The sequence below is a fragment of the Bemisia tabaci genome, chromosome 9 (genome assembly GCF_918797505.1).
Source record: "Bemisia tabaci chromosome 9, PGI_BMITA_v3".
In the NCBI taxonomy this organism is placed as follows: domain Eukaryota; kingdom Metazoa; phylum Arthropoda; class Insecta; order Hemiptera; family Aleyrodidae; genus Bemisia; species Bemisia tabaci.
Window position 1 is genome coordinate 10,790,166 of NC_092801.1, and position 20,143 is coordinate 10,810,308.

The 20,143-nt window shown below is 38.6% G+C and overlaps 2 protein-coding genes across 5 annotated transcripts in view; one reads left to right on the forward strand and one right to left on the reverse strand.

Annotated features, from left to right (window-relative positions):
* Nucleotides 1-10,177, reverse strand: part of mbc (dedicator of cytokinesis protein myoblast city) — a 53,728-nt gene extending 43,551 nt beyond the window's left edge. For all 4 annotated transcript variants that reach the window (XM_019061703.2, XM_019061701.2, XM_019061702.2 and 1 more), the window contains exon 1: nucleotides 9,936-10,177. In XM_019061703.2, coding sequence (XP_018917248.2) covers nucleotides 9,936-9,984 — 49 coding nt within the window. In that variant the 5' untranslated portion in view covers nucleotides 9,985-10,177. The remainder of the gene's footprint in view (nucleotides 1-9,935) is intronic.
* Nucleotides 10,178-10,362: 185 nt separating this feature from the next.
* On the forward strand, nucleotides 10,363-20,019 carry LOC109044185 (palmitoyltransferase ZDHHC16B). The gene is made up of 9 exons (XM_019061757.2): nucleotides 10,363-10,767; nucleotides 11,274-11,421; nucleotides 12,666-12,857; nucleotides 13,691-13,808; nucleotides 14,185-14,390; nucleotides 15,238-15,346; nucleotides 16,418-16,539; nucleotides 18,071-18,141; nucleotides 18,830-20,019. The coding sequence occupies exons 1-9, from the start codon at nucleotides 10,715-10,717 to the stop codon at nucleotides 18,939-18,941; spliced, it is 1,131 nt and encodes a 376-aa protein (XP_018917302.2). The 5' UTR covers nucleotides 10,363-10,714; the 3' UTR covers nucleotides 18,942-20,019.
* The last annotated feature ends 124 nt before the right edge of the window (nucleotides 20,020-20,143 follow it).

Below are 20,143 nucleotides of genomic sequence, written 5' to 3' on the forward strand. Positions count from 1 at the left end.
AGCTCTCAAGCTCGAGCAATGTTCATTTTCCACCATGTGTTGTTCAAACTATTGGTAATTTGCTATAGCTGAGCCAAAGTGTCAAGACTGAAGTTGAAGATTTTTACATCGCAGAGACTGTCATGATAAACATTTAGCGCTCGATGTGAATCACGTAGAGCATTGAGTTTTCATGAGCGGGTGATTTGAATTCACGCATCAAGAATCATTAAATATCTTCATCAGGAGTTGCTTTTGGTAATTTTCGTTGTGCGCATCGTGTTCTACGTGAAATTCTGGTTAAGAAACATGTATCAGAATGCTGAAATTCGTACCATGTCTAGTGGTCCATTATTGAAATTGATGGACAAAGCGATAGACAAAGAAAACATAGGGAGTATGGAGCGATCTTACTGGTTACATGGTTGGTTCTTATAGACTAAGGAAGAAAATGATGAACTAACTGTCGGGTCTTTAGTGGGTTGCCGTTGATTAGTCCATTACCTCCTATGTCCATTGCCACCACTTGCTTCCACCGATAGATCCCTCCAAATCCCTTTTGTCGTCTTTGTCTATAGCTTTGTCTATCAATTTCAATAATCGGCCCGCAGCAGAGTGATTATTGGAATTGATAGACAAAGCTTTGGACACAAAGGACAAAAAGAAAATTTACAGGGTTGCCACAGAATTTAGAGGATGAAATTCCCTGATATTTCCCCGACACACTTCGGTGAAATTCCCTGGCAATTGAAGATATGCCAGCGGGCCGATTATTGAAATTGATAGACAAAGCTATAGACAAAGACGACAAAAGGGATTTGGAGGGATCCTATTGGTGGAAACAGGTGGTGGCAATGGACATAGGAGGTAGGTAATGGACTAACTAACGGCAACCCACGAGAAACCTGACAGTCCATCATTTTCTTCCTTAGTCTATAAGATCCAATCATGTCAACCAATAGGATAGCTCTATACTACCTGTGTCTTCTTTGTCTATCGCTTTGTCTATCAGTTTCAATAATCGGCCCGCAGATGGTAACGCGACGTTAATAGAAGGCAAAATGTGTTGTTTGAAACGTCGAATTCATTTTAGACATCAAATAGAGGTGACCCAACGATTTCCTCTGGCATTTTCGTCATTTTCCCGCGCATTTCCAGATTTTCCCCGACTTTTGAAAATTCCCCGACATTTCCCGGTATTTCCTGAATGTGGCAACCCTGAATTTAGTGATCCAGCGGGCTGATTATTGAAAATGATAGCCAAACCGATAGACATATAAGACAGAACAAAAACGGGGCGATCCTAAATATTGATGGAGCGGATTGTTGCAATGGACAAGGAAGGTCAGTAATAGTAATTGACTAACTAACGGCAATCGATAAGAGACCCTACAGTTCGTCCATCATTTTCCTCCTATAAGTCGATAAGAACCACTCGCTTCAACCGATAGGATAGCTCCATACTCCCCATGTCTTCTTTGTCTATAGCTTTATCTTTCGTTTTCAATAATCAGCCTCCTGTTATTAGAGGCGAGTGGTTGCGATGGACGGGGTAAATAATAGACTAACAGAGGGCAACCCAAGAGAGACCCTATAGTTAGTACATAATTTTCTTCCTCAGTCTATAAGGCCCATCCGTTTTAACCAATAGGATCGCTCCATTTTCTCGTCCTCATTGTCTATCGATTTTTTAGTGTATTTTTTGAAGGAAATACACTATTGGGTTTTTTTTCTCTCCCTCTCTTTCTTCCTTCCAAGCACTGAAAAAAAAACATTGTATCTAGAGTCCAGACTCTTGAAAACATTGACAAGAAAAAACACTCTTGATTCAATCGGATTTTTGCTCGAATCAAAACGAAATCCGCTTAAATTAAGAGGCTTGGTTCTTGGTTTAAGCTAGATTCTGATTGAATCAAGAGTACTTTTTCTTGTCGATGTTTTCAAGAGTCTGGACTCTAGATCCAATGTGTTTTTTTTCCAGTGAGTGTTGAGTACCGCTAAATACGCCGGTTACAATTTTACGAGAAAAAAGTATACAATTATTGTCATAAAAAGTAGGACTTCTGTAAAAGAGTGAGTCCTATCGACTTGAAATTAAAGTAGAATTTCATCTCAGTTCCGACGGAAAAAAAAGTCTGAAGTTATACTACCGGCAACACAGCAGCGACGAGGCGTGAATGATCGATTATCGATATTTCCCCTTTTGAAGCTATGATAAAGGATCGATTATTAAGGTGTTCATAGTGAACACTCCGTTTATCGATCCTTTTCCATAGGTTTAAACGGCAGATAAATCGATATATCGCAAAGCACGGCACGCCACGGCACGGGGCAACACAGCACCGCGGGGATGACCGCTTCCCGACGGGTTGCTTTCGTATTCTAATCGATGATCGACAGACCTCACAGGTCACCTGCTAATGACGTCATTAAACGTAATTAGGATTAAATTGAGACGTGCGAAACGGTCCAGGAATACAAAATCAACATCTAAGCCAGCCCTATTCTTCATTCAAACATATCTACGCTCAATTTGATTCCGTCTTCCGAAAGAAGAAAAAAAAAAATTATGATTGCCGAAAGTTTGAGTCACGGGAGACAAAGAATTTGTGGGGTGTGGAAGTGTGGATAGTGTTTTCATTTTATGATGAATGACCTTATCCAGGGTGGCATGAAACGTTAGAGAGAAATGAAAGATTTGTAATGGGCCTGTTGCATGCAAGAGATACAGCCGTGCGAATAGACTTTTTAGTGGTTAAATGACACGAAAATTACGATGCTCACATTAAAAAAGTCTGAAATACACTCCTTATTGCGCAATTTGCGTTGTCAGGATCGCGCTTTTTAAATTTCCCGCGTCTGGGGGCAGTTTTCTAACGGAAACAATTAACAGCAACTCGCGGCTATTTCCGGTCAACTAAAACTGACAACATAACCTAAAAATCGGAGCTCATGACATCGTGAAATGAAATGTAGAAGGATTGCGTTGGATATTTAAAAGTTGATCGATTTGGTTACCGCATAAAGCGTATATGGACCACTATGAGAGATCACGTTGGGTTTGTAAACAAACTGAAGGAAAAAATAACAACAACAACAACAACAACGACTCGGCATCTTCCGGAAATCACCGAGCCCGCCGTTTGCTCGTTTCCGGTGATTAGAAAACTGCCCCCAGACGCGGGAAATTTGAAAAAGCGCGTTCCTAACAACGCAAATTGCGCAGTAAGGAGTGTATTTCAGACTTTTTCAATGTGACCATCGTAATTTTCGTGTCATTTAACCACTAAAAAGTCTATTCGCGCGGCTGTATCTCTTGCATGCAACAGGCCCATTTCAGAGAAATATTTCATGAAATTTCACGAGGCTGTGAAATATTTCATATTTTTCAGGGGCTAGAGCATGCAACCCGCATATATGACGCATATAAACCCTCATATTCATATACATGACGAGTATACAGGGTGGCCCAGACCTACCGTACCAGGCCTTTTTTTCGGTTAATTTGGGTCGCACGAAGTCCAGGATCGCGGAGATGAATAGGGAATCGACCCCAAGAAATCCGAATTTCATGGTCCCAGAGCCCCCCTGGCGCCCCTTGAGGAGTAACAGAAGGGTCCGTACTTCAAAAGTCAGGGTTTATGTCAACATTTTGAAATTATTTCATCGGAATCAGAACGTACGGAAAATTTTAACTTGAATCGACACCAAGAAATCCAAAATCGGCCCATCCGGGTCCAAAATACCGACCCCTCAAGGTGGGGGACAGAGCCCCCTTTAAAAAAAATACGACAACAAGCGCTACGGGTGAGAAACTATCGGAAACAAAGACGGCGCGACGACTCTTGGCACGGTAGGCAAAAAGCAGCAAGACTTCTCCGCTGAGGAGATTCGTAAGAAAAATTCCTGATAAAACATCCGATTTTTCCGATTTTCCTGATATTTTCCTGATCGGCCGAAATTCCTGATATTTTCCTGATCGGCCAAAATTCCTGACATTATTCTGATTTTTGATGAGGCCTCCACTGTACGACACAAGCGCTACGGGTGAGAAATTATCGGAAACAAAGACGGCGCGACGACCCCTGGCACGGTAGGCAAAAAGCAGCAAGACTTCTCCGCTGAGGAGATTCGCATAAGAAAAATTCCAGATAAAACATCCGATTTTTCCAATTTTCCTGATATTTTCCTGATCAGCCAAAATTCCTGATATTTTCCTGATCGGCCAAAATTCCTGATATTATTCTGATTTTTGATGAGGCCTCCACTGTACGACACAAGCGCTACCTACGGGTGAGAAATTATCGGAAACAAAGACGGCGCGACGACTCCTGGCACGGTAGGCAAGAAGCAGCAAGATTTCTCCGCTGAGGAGATTCGCGTAAGAAAAAATCCGGTTAAAACATCCGATTTTTCAGATTTTCCTGATATTTTCCTGATCGGCCGAAATTCCTGATTTTTTCCTGATCGGCCGAAGTTCCTGATATGTTCCTGATCGGCCAAAATTCCTTATATTTTCCTGATCGGCCAAAATTCCTGATATTTTCCTGATCGGCCAAAATTCCTGATATTTTCTAGTTTTTCCTGATTCTAGACACCCTGGCCCATACTCTCCCTAGATAGGCACTCTACCATTACCGGGAGAACATTGGGTGAGGGGGGAGGGGGGTATGTCTCTCATTGTCTCTGCCGGGAGCCGCAGCCGCGCGCCCAAACTTTGGCGAGGCGCCTGACCTCGGCGGCCGAAAAAAGCTATTTTCTGATCCTGACCCTGGTCGAGCTTTCGGCGCGGGAGCCCCCGGGACGGGCGGTGCCCCACTTCCCATGGCAGTTCCTCGGTTCCGCTCCCCTTCGCGACAGGAACTCAGTTATGAACCTCGTTAGCGTACCCCCAATCGCCCGCTTCCTGTCCGCGCTGCGCCCCTTTCGCCTTTTCGCGAGGACCCGCGAGGCGACCCCCCTCCCGCGGTGAGTGAACCTGAACCCGGCCCGCCCCGACGAAATATCCACCCGCCTAACGATATTGGTTCGTCCTGAAATAGGGTCACGACGGGATGACCCGCTAAGCAAGGTATGATTTCGAGCGCTCTCATGATGAATAATCCTTCTTCAAAATTGTATCTAGAACACAATCAACCACTACTCTGCCGTGCTAAGGAAAAACGCCGTATGAACCTTCAGGCGTTGCCAAATTTCCTCTAATAAAACACGAATTTCCTGGTAAACTTCTGAATATTCTCCTTCCAGTTTCTCAGATAATTTTGTTCGCAATTTCATCTGAAGTTCCTGAAAAATCCCGGGAAAAATATCCATATCTTTACTCAAAAATAAACATTTTATCGCGGGTAATTTGGCAACTCTCGAATGTTCATACGGCGTTTTTCCTTAGCACGGCAGTACTGCCGAGATCAGAGATGGAAAATTTCATGAAATTTATTCGAGTGAAATTTCACGAAATTTATTGAAACTTTTGGGGATAAATTCGGGAGGCTAAGAAACGCCTAGAAACAGTAATTCTAAATTTTGAAATTTTTTACCCCAAGCCTAAAACATTCGCGCGTTGCAGATGTTTTCGTTTAGTTTAGAGATTAGGTTGGGCTTTTTCTCTCTAAACTCCCCTTTTTGCCCCCTTTTTGTATCCGTCACCTTCAGTGGAGTGGAATAATACCACAGCATTAACAGAAAGACCATCTGAAACGCTTTCAGACCTCCAAAGGTTTAATCAATAATTCTAAAAAAAATTGATAAATTTCAACTTTTGTGAAATTTATTCAAGCCGAATGAAATTTCACTTTTCATCTCTGGTTGTGATAGCAAAGAGAGCAGTGAGTGTTAAATTTTCGAAATGGAGTTTCCTTCGAAATTAGTCTAAGCTCTTTCGGGTGAAATCACGGAAATTGCTAAAACAGCAAAATTCAGCTTGATTGTAAAACGAGACATACGAGAAAGCCGTAACAGCGCTAAAAATGACATAAGTTTAGGCAAGACAGCAGTAAGTGACAATATTCCTCGAGAGAGTCAATGAAAACAGTGCTTTCTTCAAGTAAAGTGCCGCCCTCTTCTGCCAATTTCTACCCTGAAAATGTGTTTGTTGTGTGTCCAAAGCGCAACCACGAAAGCCTGCAGAAGATAGCACTTACGGCTGTCTTGCCTGACACAATAACCTGGTATGAAAATGAAAAATACCTTTTTTTTGTAGGTACTTGAAATAAAATCGGTCGATTTTTAATCATCCAAACAATTTCCAGGAGTCTTTTGGACGATTAATGACAATTTGACAAAGAACGGAGGCTTTTTTCATTAATATTTTCCGATCAGAAGCTTCTGAGCCCGTTTTCTTAAAACTTCATTATAGTGCCTTACAGCTCTCTTCGCTATCATGGCAGAATGGACCACTAGACAAGGTGCAAATGGGTCTTTAGATCCACAGTGTTTTTTATTTGGACCGCGTTAAACAGAGAGGACGATCGGTTGTCCAAGCAGGTTTTCGATTGGGTTCCTTCCGGAAGGCGGCGGCGTGGACGTCCTGGTTGGCGTCAAGGGGTGGAGGAGGAGATCAGAAGGTGCCAGTTGCCTGATGATCTCTTCTGGGGGGCAATGGCGATTGGGCGTCGCAGAGCGCGAGGCTGCGCTGTGAAAGCGGCTTAATGTATGTACGTAAACAGAGAGGAAGCAAGCCACATCAGCTATTGCCAAATTTAAGCGGGCAATTTAATTTTCAACGTGAACACGGTTGTGCGGATTTTCGTGCAAAATTCAGTGAATTTTCTCCATGGTACGAAGCAAATTCCTTTACATTTTCAAGGGAATCCGCACAAACGTTCTCTCGTAAAAAATTGAATTGCCAAATTAAATTTGGCAATAGCTGACGTGGCTTGCTTCCTTTCTGTTAAACACGGTCCATTTCACTGTCTGAAAGCACCAGGGGAGTAGATTACGTGGTGATTTATTGCATGTTTTTGGAGCCAGCCAGAATCCAGGACAAGCCCACTTTTCCCTGGTAAAAATTGGCGATAGGAGCTACGTTTAAAATACCATAGGAGTTCTTATAGCCGACCGAAGAAGGCGATAGAAAATCATGTAGCTGGCTGTAGAAAGTGGAAAAAAATCATACGGCCGGGCTACACGAAGCGATAAAAAATTATACAGCCGGGCTATAGTTCCTATCGCCGGGCTTTACACTTTATCGCCTGGCTGTTGTTTTTCCGCCATCGGCTATGAAAGGCTAAAAGAAATTGTGTAGAAATTCGTGTGCTTTGTAAATCCTTAAGTTTGTACGGAATCACCTTAATATTTACAAACCGCACATTATATTTTCCTTTACGACATATTTTTTTTCATCAAATAAAATGAGAATAATCCATACAGAGTGTGCAAACATTTCAAAGTCATGAGTTGAAAACGCTGACTCCTCGAGATCAAATATAATAACACAAAGCGGAGCGGTGACGCATTGGCGCCTACAAACCTAACAGGGATACTTCACGCATTGCGCGGCGACGCACTAGCGCCTACAAACCTAACAGGGATACTTCACGCATTGCGCAATGCGTGAAGTATCTCTGTTAGGTTTGTAGGCGCCAATGCGCGTTTCGCGCAGGCTGCCCGCCCGCCGCGCCGCAGCGTACCACGGCGCTTGAAGCAACTATTTCACACCAGAGGTATTGAACAGTATCATACGAAATTGAAGGCTCTCCAACATATTAGGAATGGCAGGCATCCTTCAAAAGTGCGGAGCTTTCCTCGCAAAATAAATCAAGATACTACGGCCCAAAAAGAGAGCGGTAGTCCAAAAACTCACTAAGTCCTAGCATCCGTATAATCAGTAACGTTTAGCATACACTTCATCGCCAGGCTGTTGCTTAATCGCCATCGGCTATAAAAGGCTATAAGAAATTGTGTTGCCGGCCATAGAAGCTATTGGAAATCTTATAGCCGGCGGTAGGTCTATAGTATTTTGGAACACAGATTCTACTGCCAATTTTTACCAGGGTTAAAAAGTACAAAGACTCGACGGAATTTCAAACGCACCGGAATGGCGGGAAAAAGGTTGAACTAATGTGCTGAGGCAGTCAAATCGCTCTTCTCATTTTCCACTGAAGTTTGTTGAAGGAAAACGTATTTCAATGTGGAATTTTTGCTTCTTAACTTCGGATAACATGAATGAGATTCGATTCTTTGATGCTATAAAGAATGTTTCGACTTTCCTATTCCGTTATTTATTTCGTTTTTTGTTTTTCTTTGTTTATTACCTATTTGCCTGTTGTTACCTATTGTACACTAAAACGAGAATAAATTCATTCATTCATTGTTTTCATATTTCATGACCCAATCAAACCGCCCTGCTTGTACTTCTTGTCCAAATTCCCCCTTAACAGTAGAACTTGTTCTTATGAGTTGTTCACTTTATAAAGAAATCCGAAAACGTTTTTTTCCCTGCTCCTTATCCTCTCTTAAAAATTTCTACTTCTGAATACTCATCCTGTAAAACTTTTTGAATTTATGCGCTCCACTAAACTCAAAATTTAACCTTTCCCCTCAACCCTTTTGTATTTTTACTGATGTAACCTTGATTTCCATGTAAACACGCAGAGGTGTAAATGGCCTTAGATGCTAAAGCACCGCTTTAAAATAAACTTATATTACTACTACTACATTGTTTTCATGCACGAGGAGTAGAAAGACATTAAACGGAAGGCGTAGAAACCCGTGCTCACTTCTGATTGATACCGGATAACATCATTTGATTCGGCGCGAAACTGGGTCGTTTTAAATTTGAGGAAAAGTTGCGCTCTTTGAACTGCGCAATTTTCGGTTTAGTTTCTCGGGTTACTTTTTCACGTTTTTGATCCTTCGGTTCGGTGTGAAACTGGGGCCAGGCGTTTCAAACTTCATGTGATTTTCATTTTAATTTTTTTTGGAGGGGGCGTACGCTCCCCCGCTCGCCTGAAAAAATGCGATATATTTCATGGTTAAGATGGGGCTATATCTTGTTGCGTCGACCTGACTTAGTTTGAATAATCGGGCCGCTGAAACACTGACAGCTTTCCTGAAAATTGCATGTAAATAATTTGGTATGTTTTGACTAATAATTAACTTTGAAAGGTAACATTGAACCTTAGCAATTATGATGAATAATTGTACATTCTAAAATTGCCAATAAAATTCAGGCCCTTTGCTTAGGTAGAGACTTTGAAATTCAATGTTTCTGAAGAGCTATTGCTCGGAGCTATTTACTCAACCCAGGCTAGAATTGAGGCGACAAGAGGATGTATTCGCGACAACTTTCTCGCCAACCAGTCAGCGCTTTCTTGCTTTTCATATGCAGTAACATCACTATCAACTCCTTGATAAACTTTTTTTGATCACATAGAACTTTATTACTTAAGTTGTTTGGGACAAACAAAATTAATACATAGATTAGGTTTTAGGTTATATCATATTTCCTCTGACTCCATATGATATTTTAACCTAAAATCATCGATTGGCTTCTCCCTAACCAAGAAGTAGTTAGGTATATTTTAGTGAGGATCCAATAATCAAGACTCTTACGTGTTAGTAAACACTATATCAAACGAAGAGATGCTTGGATATCAGTGCAAGGGAAACTTTCTTGGACCTTTGGTTAGAACTGTGGAGAAGGTACAGCGGTTGTTTACACTGCTCAAGTATATACCTAAGCAGTCTAGCCAAAGTAGCGGACTGTACCTAGGATTATTGAATGTAGCTTAACTCAGAGGAAATAGAGATAAGCACATCAATTAAAGCAAACGCATCTATACAATTGGGAAACAACGATCTATTCCCTGAAGATACCGTTCCAGGTCATCAGAATGCTTACTTTACTGCGGTCTTTCCCTCATGTTACTTTCTTATAGCTAAAGGTAGAACTAAAGTGAGAGCCTGGCATGAACCATGGTTCGACCAGGCTGCGGAAGAGGATGAGAATTTCTTACCGATTGCATATCGCTGTTTGTCTAGAACAGGAGCCCACTTGCTTGCCATGGTTCGGCTGGTGCTACCGTCTATTAAACGTACAGTTTACATCAAGGAAACACATTTAAGCACACAATAATAAGTAATAGAATTAATGAACAGAAACTTCGCACACTGATACTGCCCCTTGAACATCTCGACATAAAAGATAGATAAAGCGCTTGTGATACGATCATACGAAGCGAGTCAGAAAACAACAAATTGTAGGGAGGCGGGTGGACGGAAAGGAAACTGACTCAACTCACACATACAAACACACGCACGTAAAATTTCACACATCAACACAATAAACACTGTTCAAACACGCACACGAGCATACAAGTACCGCTTGTTGCATTTCGGCAACAATCAACGTACGTATGCTCACCAAACACCATGCGCAACAAAAATATAACCTCAAAATCAATTTTTGTAAACAAACCGTTTTCAGTTTTTTTGGTTTTTCAGTGTGATTTTTTCACCTGAATTATTTTAGTGCAAGGCCCTCTCAAGAAAGGAAGAGACTAGATTTAGCAAGTCGATCTCCTCTAAAGTGCTTTAAAAAATGATTCATTCTTTCCTCGTGAGGAGAATTGCCTTTAAGGCAACTGTGCCTTCAACGCTTCGAAGTTATGAGTATTCTCTCAGTTCCTCTCTCCACGGATAGCTGCAAAGATATTTAGATTATTGTCAACGTATCTCAAAAATGGATCTATAGCAGTGCTCATTATATTTATATCGAGAGCAGAAATCTATTATCATGGTAGTCCCAGAATTATTTTCTACCGCACTCCATCTATGCCAATATTTGTGGTAAGTTTTTGCTCGATCAAATTTGCCCCAACTCTAGCTGAAACAATCAAGCAAACTGAGCACAATCACCCTAACAATCTAATTTTATCTGTTGACTTCAAATGTGCACAAGTTTGTCTAGTGAACTCAAGCAAGCAATTTTTTCAGAAGTCTGAAATAAAACTTTAGAATATTCAAATACTCTAATGACATTAACACTTCAGTGGAGCACCCCTAAACAAGCTACTCTCAGGTCTGTTATCTTCAGAGTTTTGGAGTTTGAGTGTAAATTAATGTGATCTTATAATAAATAAGTAAAGTTGTATAGAACTATATTCCAGTAGGACTTAGGGGTAACTTGGCAAGCACTGCCTGCCCTAAAATCCTAAGGTAGCAAGGAGGATGTGAATACACAACGTTAGTAACTACTGTTCCTTTTAAAAGTGGAATGGTTTTTTCTCCGTCTGGTAATCTGTTTCCGTTGTATGAATAAAATTGCTAACCAAGATTTCAAATTTTGTCTGCAGGCTAAAGTGGAAGGATAGATGGTCATACCTGAAGTTGTGCATTTTATCTTTGTTCTACAACGAACACCTTGATGTTCATTATTTTTTGGATGTACTCCTGGGACCAATGTATTGGTTTGTTGATAACTTTACGAAGCGGCTCGGACCGGTAAGATATCTTCAATCCCTAATCCATTTTCCGGAGTATACCTCCAATGGAGAATCCTAAAGTATTGCCACAATGTTTTGCATTTTTCCATTTAGAACAACCTCACAAACTGTCTTACTAAGGAGGAGGTTTTCTCTGCCCTTTGAATAGGCATTTATTCTGCATAAGTGGTTTTTCATAAGTGAATCCACTGTATTCTCCTTTGATGTCTCATTAAGAAGCAAAAACCATAAAGACCCTTATTGTACCTTAGTACTGATTAGAAAATGCTTAAACCAGCCTGTGCCATAATTTTTATCATTCATGTTCCTCAATTTTGACTTTTTTTTATGTAAGACGCTTGTTCAGTAAAAGTACACCTTACCAAGCAATACTTAATGTAATTCATTTGGTTCTTAAAATTTTAACCATCAAACCAAGTAAGTAACTCTCCAAGCATGAAGCATGGAATTTCTTGAAAAAAATATATCAACATTTTTCTTTAAAACAATAAAATAGATAGCTGAAGTTTGAATAATTCATTCTTGTTGAAAGTCGATTTCAATAGCAGATAATGAAGTACTTACACTCAAAACCTAGAGGACAGGCGACCGTCTTAGATTTTATAAGACTCCAAAAAGTCAAGGGATCTCCCCACGAACTAACAGAAATCCCTAACTTTTAGGTAATTTTTTAATTGTACCTACTTGGGGGGGGGGGGGGGGATACTGATCTTGGATTCCTAAATGAGCGTCTAGGCAAGGTTTGAAATGAAACTTTATTCAACATATCTCCTTTTAAAAATTTCAAGAAGAAAATGAGCCACACAGTGGAAGGCCTGAGTCAACTGCGAAGCAAGATAGAAGTGATGAAAGTTAACATGGGGTAAACGGCAAAAATGCAAGTGACATCATTTTTATAATCTGTCATTATTTGATCTGCATTCAAAATACTTGTGAACATCTTGTTTAGGTGATGATTTCGAAACTTGCCTGTGTGCGAGTCCTTTTATACGTAACATTTGGAGGAGAAAACCTATGATTTTTTTTAAAGTTCTGGCTTTGTCTAGTGGCCCATTGTTCATACATGAGACGATATGGCAAAATATTTGGAATGTCTGTTAATTTGATCACTACTAGCAAAGCTGTACTGATCTCAGTGAGGTATATATTTGATGACTGCTGTCTGTTTTCCAAACGTTGACAGCCATCTCTTTATTACATTGAAAAAAATCCTGCTTCTGATACCAAGAAATTCTGTTTTAGGCATTTGTCACTGCTGTCTGCTGTCTAATGGCTGCTGTGATTGTTATTGCGCATTGGATTGGATTGCCGTATTGGTGGGAAAAAAGTCCATTCGCAGCGGTCCTACTTGTCATATTTGGTTACTGGCTGCTTGTCAATACCTTATTTCACTATTACATGGGTGTCACGGTAAACCCAGGAACTCCACCTGAGGTAAGCACCTAGTTTTTCGTTTAATGAATGTGTTTTAGATATAGATGTAGCAAAAAAAAAATTAAGCCGTGACGAGTGGTCATTGCAATGTTTGGCCCAAAAAGAGAATAAGCTCAGAATAACAATGGTTGAGCAAAGGCAGTATGAAATTAATACAAAGCAAGTGTTTTAAAGTGTCTTCAATCATTGTTTCTGATTCTTCCATCAAGCTCTAGTTTCAATTGAATGCCCTCATGGTATCAATTTTATGGCAAATAAAATAAATGAACAAATACAACAACAGTAGACACTAGCACAAAGCAAGTGTTTTAAAGTGTCTTCAATCATTGTTTCTGATTCTTCCATCAAGCTCTAGTTTCAATTGAATGCCCTCATACCATCAATTTTATGGCAAATAAAATGAACAAATACAACAACAGAAGACACTTGATCAACCTCTGTTAGAATAATTTAGTACTCAGCATGGAAATGTCCATTTTATCAAGTATCTCATCATTGACACTGGGGTACATTAAGTCCAAATACAGTTAAGTAATATATAAGTTCAAATAAGTTCAAAGTACAGAGTTAAGTTCAATTATGCTCTTTTTTCCCTTGCTGATATGTTGCTAAGATACTGGAGATAAGCCACATTTTATCCATTTCGCTCAGCAAATGAGCCACTCAGAGACTTTACACTACTCTGCAATAAAACAAAAGTGTGAATATTCTGCAAGGGTACATTGGAGGGTCCCTTCTTTTTTAAAATTTCCCCCTCAACCGGTGTGTCGTCAATTTCCAAAATCGTTGATGAATCTAATGCTCACGTTCCTTCTGTATCTGTATGTGATTAGGGAGGACTAATACAGGAAGCAGTCAGCATTTGCAAAAAGTGCATCGCTCCAAAACCACCTCGCACCCACCATTGCTCTGTTTGCAATCGTTGCATTTTGAAGATGGATCATCATTGTCGTATCCTTTGAAACATCACACGTTACAAGTTCTGATACACTGTTTATTTACCTGACATTACGGATTAGAAGCTGTAAGAATTTGTTAACTATAAACGAAAAATTTTTCACTAGGCTTTTACACTTTCCGTAGGAATGCTTACTCAGTTTTTTCTCATTTTATGTATAAGTAAGAGGAGCAAGGGCTATGCGCCCTAATTCCTTCGCGCCTCAGGTGTCATTACCTTACCTGTTACTCTTATAACTCTATGTTTTAAAGTAAGATGAGCATTTTTCAGAGAACTGGTTAAATTTGTCTCTACTTTTACTGAGGAAACTAAAAATCTCTAATCAAGATCTCAAATGTTTCTAAAATTGCCTCCTTAACCCTATATTAGCTTGGCTGAACAATTGTGTTGGGCACCACAACCATCGTTACTTTTTTTCTTACATGATTTTTATCACCTTGGGCACATTCTATCTCATGCTGTTTGGATTCGAAATCGCATACCATGAGCTTTGGGAGGATTACTTCAGAAGTGAAGACTTGAATGATGAAAGTTTAGAAGGACATGCTGTCAGGATCAACAAATCGTTACCTGTCGTAAGTTCTCAATGAATTTCTAATGTGGTATGATTTCAACACGCTGCGTACTAGGTTTGGTATTTTTCTTTTGAGTCCCAACTGAATAATGGCATGAATTGATGTATTAATATTTTGGGGGAGATTCAGCACCCTTCTGTTCTTTCCTCCCCTGAAAAATAATTATTTATTTGATTAAGTTTATGTTTTTTCTTCTTCTTCTTCTTTAAGACTTTCAACTTCATTTATTTACCAGAGTGTCTACAAGTCCGGAAATAGTACTGATTTTTAAGGGCGGTCCGGAAGTACTGAAAAAGTGCAGAAACTCCGTGGAAAGGTCCAGAATTTTTTCATTTCCTTGTCATTTTTGTTGCAATTTGAGCGAGAAATTGAAATTTTTGGAATTTCGTCAATCGCAGGTACTGAAAAAATACTGATTTTTTCTGTTGAGGAGGTACTGAATTTCTTGGGAATGTACGGAAAAAGTACTGAAGAATTACTTATTTTTGACCAGCCTGTTTTAGTAGACACCCTGTTTTACAATCCTTCCTTTGAATTCACTTTTCTTTCTTTTTTCTTGCTCATGGCCTGTAAAGAAGCCTTACTTCTGTCGGACAGTTGTTTCATTAGACTATACTTAAGATCAATAAGCAGTTCCTAATTTTGTACCGAAGCCTGGAGTGCTCAAGTTAATATTAAACTAGCTTGAATGATAGACCAAACAGAATAATAGAAAAGTACAAATATGGTCTAAAATAGGGGGCTTATCAATGTGCTCTCTCGCCTGTGAGTGATGATAGAATGGTACCTTTACATTTTGATTGAATCTCATTAAAACTCTACTCTTACTGCCCACTTCTTTTTTTAGGATGAATGGGTACTGGAGCCTGTTAATGGAGGTGACATTATTTACCCAGTGAATCATGGAAGAGATTGGAGAAGAAAAGCTATTCTTTTCATGGCATTCATCTGTAGCGGTGAGTCCTTTAATTCACTGTCAACAATACATCCAGAGAATGCCATGACTCATTGATCTGAATCTTTTTTCTGCCTTACTGTGCTCTTTGGAGATCTTTTTTTTTGGGGGGGTAAAGTATAATGGAAAGAGATCTCATCAAAATCAGGCTGGATAAAGTTGTTATTCAGAGCTGTAAATTACCTCTTGATATGCTGGAGTATGTCATTACAGCCAAATCTAAGAATTACCCCATGCCGTTTGGCATAAAAAGTTGGTATTGATGCAGAAGAACTTAATCTATGTAAAGCAGATGTCAATGGCCAAAGTGTGAAACTTGGTATCTCTGTTGCAGAGTTTCAAAATTCTTGCTCCTATTTTTTTAAGTGACTAGTTTTCCAAAAAAAATAAAGTATGACTGGAAGTTAGCGATGACGCAAACAGAGTTACAGCTATGGAGATTTCACACTTTGATTATCTATACACTGCTTTGAAGTACATATCGACGGTGAGACTACCAGACCATGTATCTCGTTTGCGGTGTCTAAAATATTCCGCTCTCATTTTATTTTTTTTGAAGGAGAACAATTCAATCTCATTCTTTGAAGTTTTCACAGAATTTTCCTCGCGCTGAGAAGAAAAATCACGGGAGTTTTCAAGTTTTGACGTCGAGTAGTCACCCATTTAAAAATTACAGTATGACAGGAAGTCTGCAACGTTGCAAAACGAGATACGTGGTCTGGTAGTTTCACCGTCAATATGTCAATATGTTGTCATATTTTGGTCAGATTTTTAACGAGATTCATCTAGATTTTATATTCAAGACTATTCAAATAAAAGGAATGCTCATCCTCTAAAATTGAAATTCAACGAGTCCCAATCACATGGAAAAAGTTAATTCTTTTTAGAACAATCAAGAAGTGAAGCCTCTGGTGATGGAAAGAGTTGAGTGACGTTTTTTAAAGTTTTGAGGTATCGATGATTTCGTCTTGTTTTGAATTTTATTTTGGTTTGTTGATTTTTTGCTTTAATAGCTGTTCATTATCATATTTACACTTCTCCATTACTTCAAACACTTTTCTCTCTTTATTAGGTGCCTTTGTAGCAATTGGAGCGCTTTTGATTTACCACTATCGCCTTATATCTGCTGGTGAAACAAGCATTGAGTATCATATAAACAAAGATCAGAGGAAAAAATTTGCTGCGTTGAACAAGGTAGGTAAATCAAAGCCTAACCATCAGCAATGGTTTTTTTTAAGTACCATGGATTAGTTTTCTAGCCACTAGAATGATCACGGCTGTGTTATGATGATAGTCGGTAAAAAATTAAGATAAGGCCCCAAATGCAATTTGCTGCGTAAAAATCATGTGTTATTATGATAATTCCCTCAGAAAAAATTCAAAGTTTCTTTGAAACTAAAATTATTTTCCATCTCTACATTCCAAGTTTGCAACTTTGTTAGGAAGCCATCAAAGGAAAAGAAAGTAATCGCAAGTTCATGATTCCTATTAAAAGAATGGCAGCAAAGAATTGTAATAAAAACCATTTGCACTGCTGTTAGAGTAATCAGCAATTCTCCAAATTTCCAGAATATGTCTGGAGAATGTTCTAAGAATAATAGAAGGGTGTAATATTATGTCAGAGCATTTACAGCATACCAGAGCTTTCTTTGAGTGTATTAAGCAGAGTTTATTTCTATACTTTATCCTCTTTTATTATTAAAAAATGGCGTATTATCATCATGAAATTGAATTGTCCAAGATGAGATAGTGTCCTTCTTGCCAGAATTGCATCATATTTTACCTCATAAACTCTGCACCTAGTGCCTTTCTCTAGAACTTAACCGATATTTTTCTTTACAGCCCAAGCCCCAAAATCTAAGGTTCAAGAAAAAATGAAAAACTATGCCATTTGGCGATCGCATAATCTTTTGAGCCTGAAACAGGTTACCTATTATAATTGAGCTCAAAAGATTGGATGTACACTGAATGGCACACTTTTTTCAGTTTTTCTCAAAACTTGGATTTTGCACTTGGGCTGTTTAGGAAATTAACAGATCAATTATCCCAAAGTCATCTATCAGTTTAATCAATGATCACACGGAATGAAGGAACCAGATATATCTAAAAAAACTTGTCAAAAAATGTGCCAGGAATCACTGAATGAAATACGTTTCTGTAGAACGGAAGCACTCTGATTGGCTACTAATGAGTGGTTGGCAAGATTTTTATTGAAATTCAAAGAAAGTCCGTTTTTTGAAGTTTATAAATCCAAAAAATATTCAGTTATAATTTCAATAAAAAGTACCAAAAGTTATTTACTAGCAATAAATATTTATGGGTGATAGAGACTCTGACTGAATGGGTGAGATGCAGAAAAGCTTACTTGCATTTCAATGTTGCAAAATTTTTCTCAATAATTTATTCAATTACTCAAGAATGGCTGCAAAATTGCCTCAGGAAAGATTATCTCTAAAGTTTTCGATGTAAAACGTATGGATGGATGGTAAAATAAGTTGTCAGATGACACTTTAAAACAGTATTTCTTGCTATCATCTTTTCAATTTTCAAAATTGGTTTAGAAAATTTCGAAAATGGCACAAGAAATAAGCACTTAAAGCAAACATGCAAGTTTCCAAAATGGACTATTTCTACGACTCTTGTGATTTTCTCTGTAAATTGTAGAAAATAACGCAATGTCAGATTCTCAGAATTTGTTTTCATCACCATTAATTATTCCTTGCAGGAGTACAAAAATCCTTACAACTTTGGTCGAAAACGCAACTGGAGAATATTTTTTGGACTACAGAAAGACAGGTAGTTATATTTAATCGATATTCATCAGATACTTCAATTCAAAAAGGAAAAGTATTGATGGGAAGAATAAATTTTAGCTCACTTTTCAGGTGTCAAATGAACGACATGTCACTGTCAAAAAAACATCATAACCCTAGAATGAAATTTTGACCAACTTTCTATTCATCTTTAATTCAGTCAAGTTCATTAGTTACGAAGAATCCAAACCTGTACTGAAATACATTTTTAACAGTGGATGAATGTAGCTGTTTTGCTTAAAATTGCCTAAGCCACAAAATGTATCACTCGGCCGTTTGCAACACTCTTTCCCTTGGAAACTAATGGACTTTATTTTGCAATTCGGAACTTTAATTTCTGGCTCATCTGTGAAAACACTTATGTGCAAAGGGCACCAACTGGTACGTTGTTTCTAAATTAAGCCAGAAATTGTCGTTCTAAATTTCAAAATACAGTCAAAATTATCAATGACCCACTAGGCTGGGTAAAAAATTAAGCGCCATGGCCCATGTCTGATCATCAAAATTTCACGTAGAATACGTTGGACTTATTGGAAATTTTTAATTTTAACTCATAAAAGGGGAATACATGTGTCCTATGCAATCCTCTTGCTTCTATGGACAAGGGACCCTTTTTTCTTGGGTGATCGTACTTGTCAACTTCATTCAACTCTGCCTTTCCGTTTTCTCAGATCGTGGCTTCACGTTTTCTTCCCGTCTGCACACAAACCCATCGGAGACGGTTTGCAGTGGCAAACAATCTACTCCGGGAACCCCTTAGAAGTTCATGCCAAAACCCCATAAGTATGAGATGGGAAGGACTCAATATCTTGACTTGCATTTTCATGTAAGAGAAAGAACTTTTAAACGCTTCATCAATGAAAGATCTATTGCTGAGACTTGCTCAGAGTTTGTCTCAGAGGTACATTTTTGCAAAGTTAATTGTCCGAACAAGCTTAATCACAAAATCCCGATATAATGCAGTTGAGAAAAAAGGAACAAAATAGATTTATGAATGGGTCACGAGACTCCAAATATATGTTGATAGCTGATAGCTACATTGCTTTGTGCAAAATCACCCCTCGAAACAACGCTTTATGATAAAAAACAAGTTTTAAGAAAAGCGTTGATTAATCTTCTGTTGTGCCATGAAAAAACGTTCATGAAACATTGAATGTTACTAAATCTCGTTCGATAAAATACAAACTTTTTCGAAAACTTGTAAAGAATCATCTCTAATTAATCGAATAATTTCATTTGCACTTTGAAATTGGAAATTACAATGTAAACTTTTTTTCATAACTTTTGATTTCTCAAGAATAAATATTTTATCGGAGGGAATTTGGCAACATGTTCATTTGGCGTTTTTCCTCAGCACGGCAGTCTTGATCTATGCAGTACAATTTGACCACATTTTGTAATAAGGAACTACAATATCTGGCTTATTTTAGAAACAGTATTTGTGCTATTATTTTTCTTGTGCCGATAGGTGCTTTTATGGATGAGCTAGAAACTGTAGGTCCATATTGCAAAATGCAGTCTAATTAATTGTTGAAAAACAGATTCCCTGACAAAAGGGATCAAGACTTGGTGAGCTAGTCTTGCGGTCTCAGTTAGATTTGTGATATCATATCTTTCACGTTATTTTGATTTCGCTTGTCTTTCTTATAGAGTATCTTAGTTTTATAAAGTTTGTGATATTTTATTTTTAAGACGATTGTGTGATTTTTATCTTTAGTATATTGCACTTTGACGCAACATTCCACTTCCTTTTTGGTTCTTCTTTTTGTTTCTCAGGATGTTTACCTGTTTTTGTGTACAAAAGTTATTTCATTTTGTTCATCACAAAGAGAGCAATAAAGTAATGTTTATTTTGCCCTCACCTCTGAGTTATCATTAAGTAGCTATAATCAACGATCACCAAACAAATACCTTGTACTTTTCCCAATTTCTAGAAGGTGGACTCCATGATTTTACATCATCTGCACCCCTCAGATACAATAATA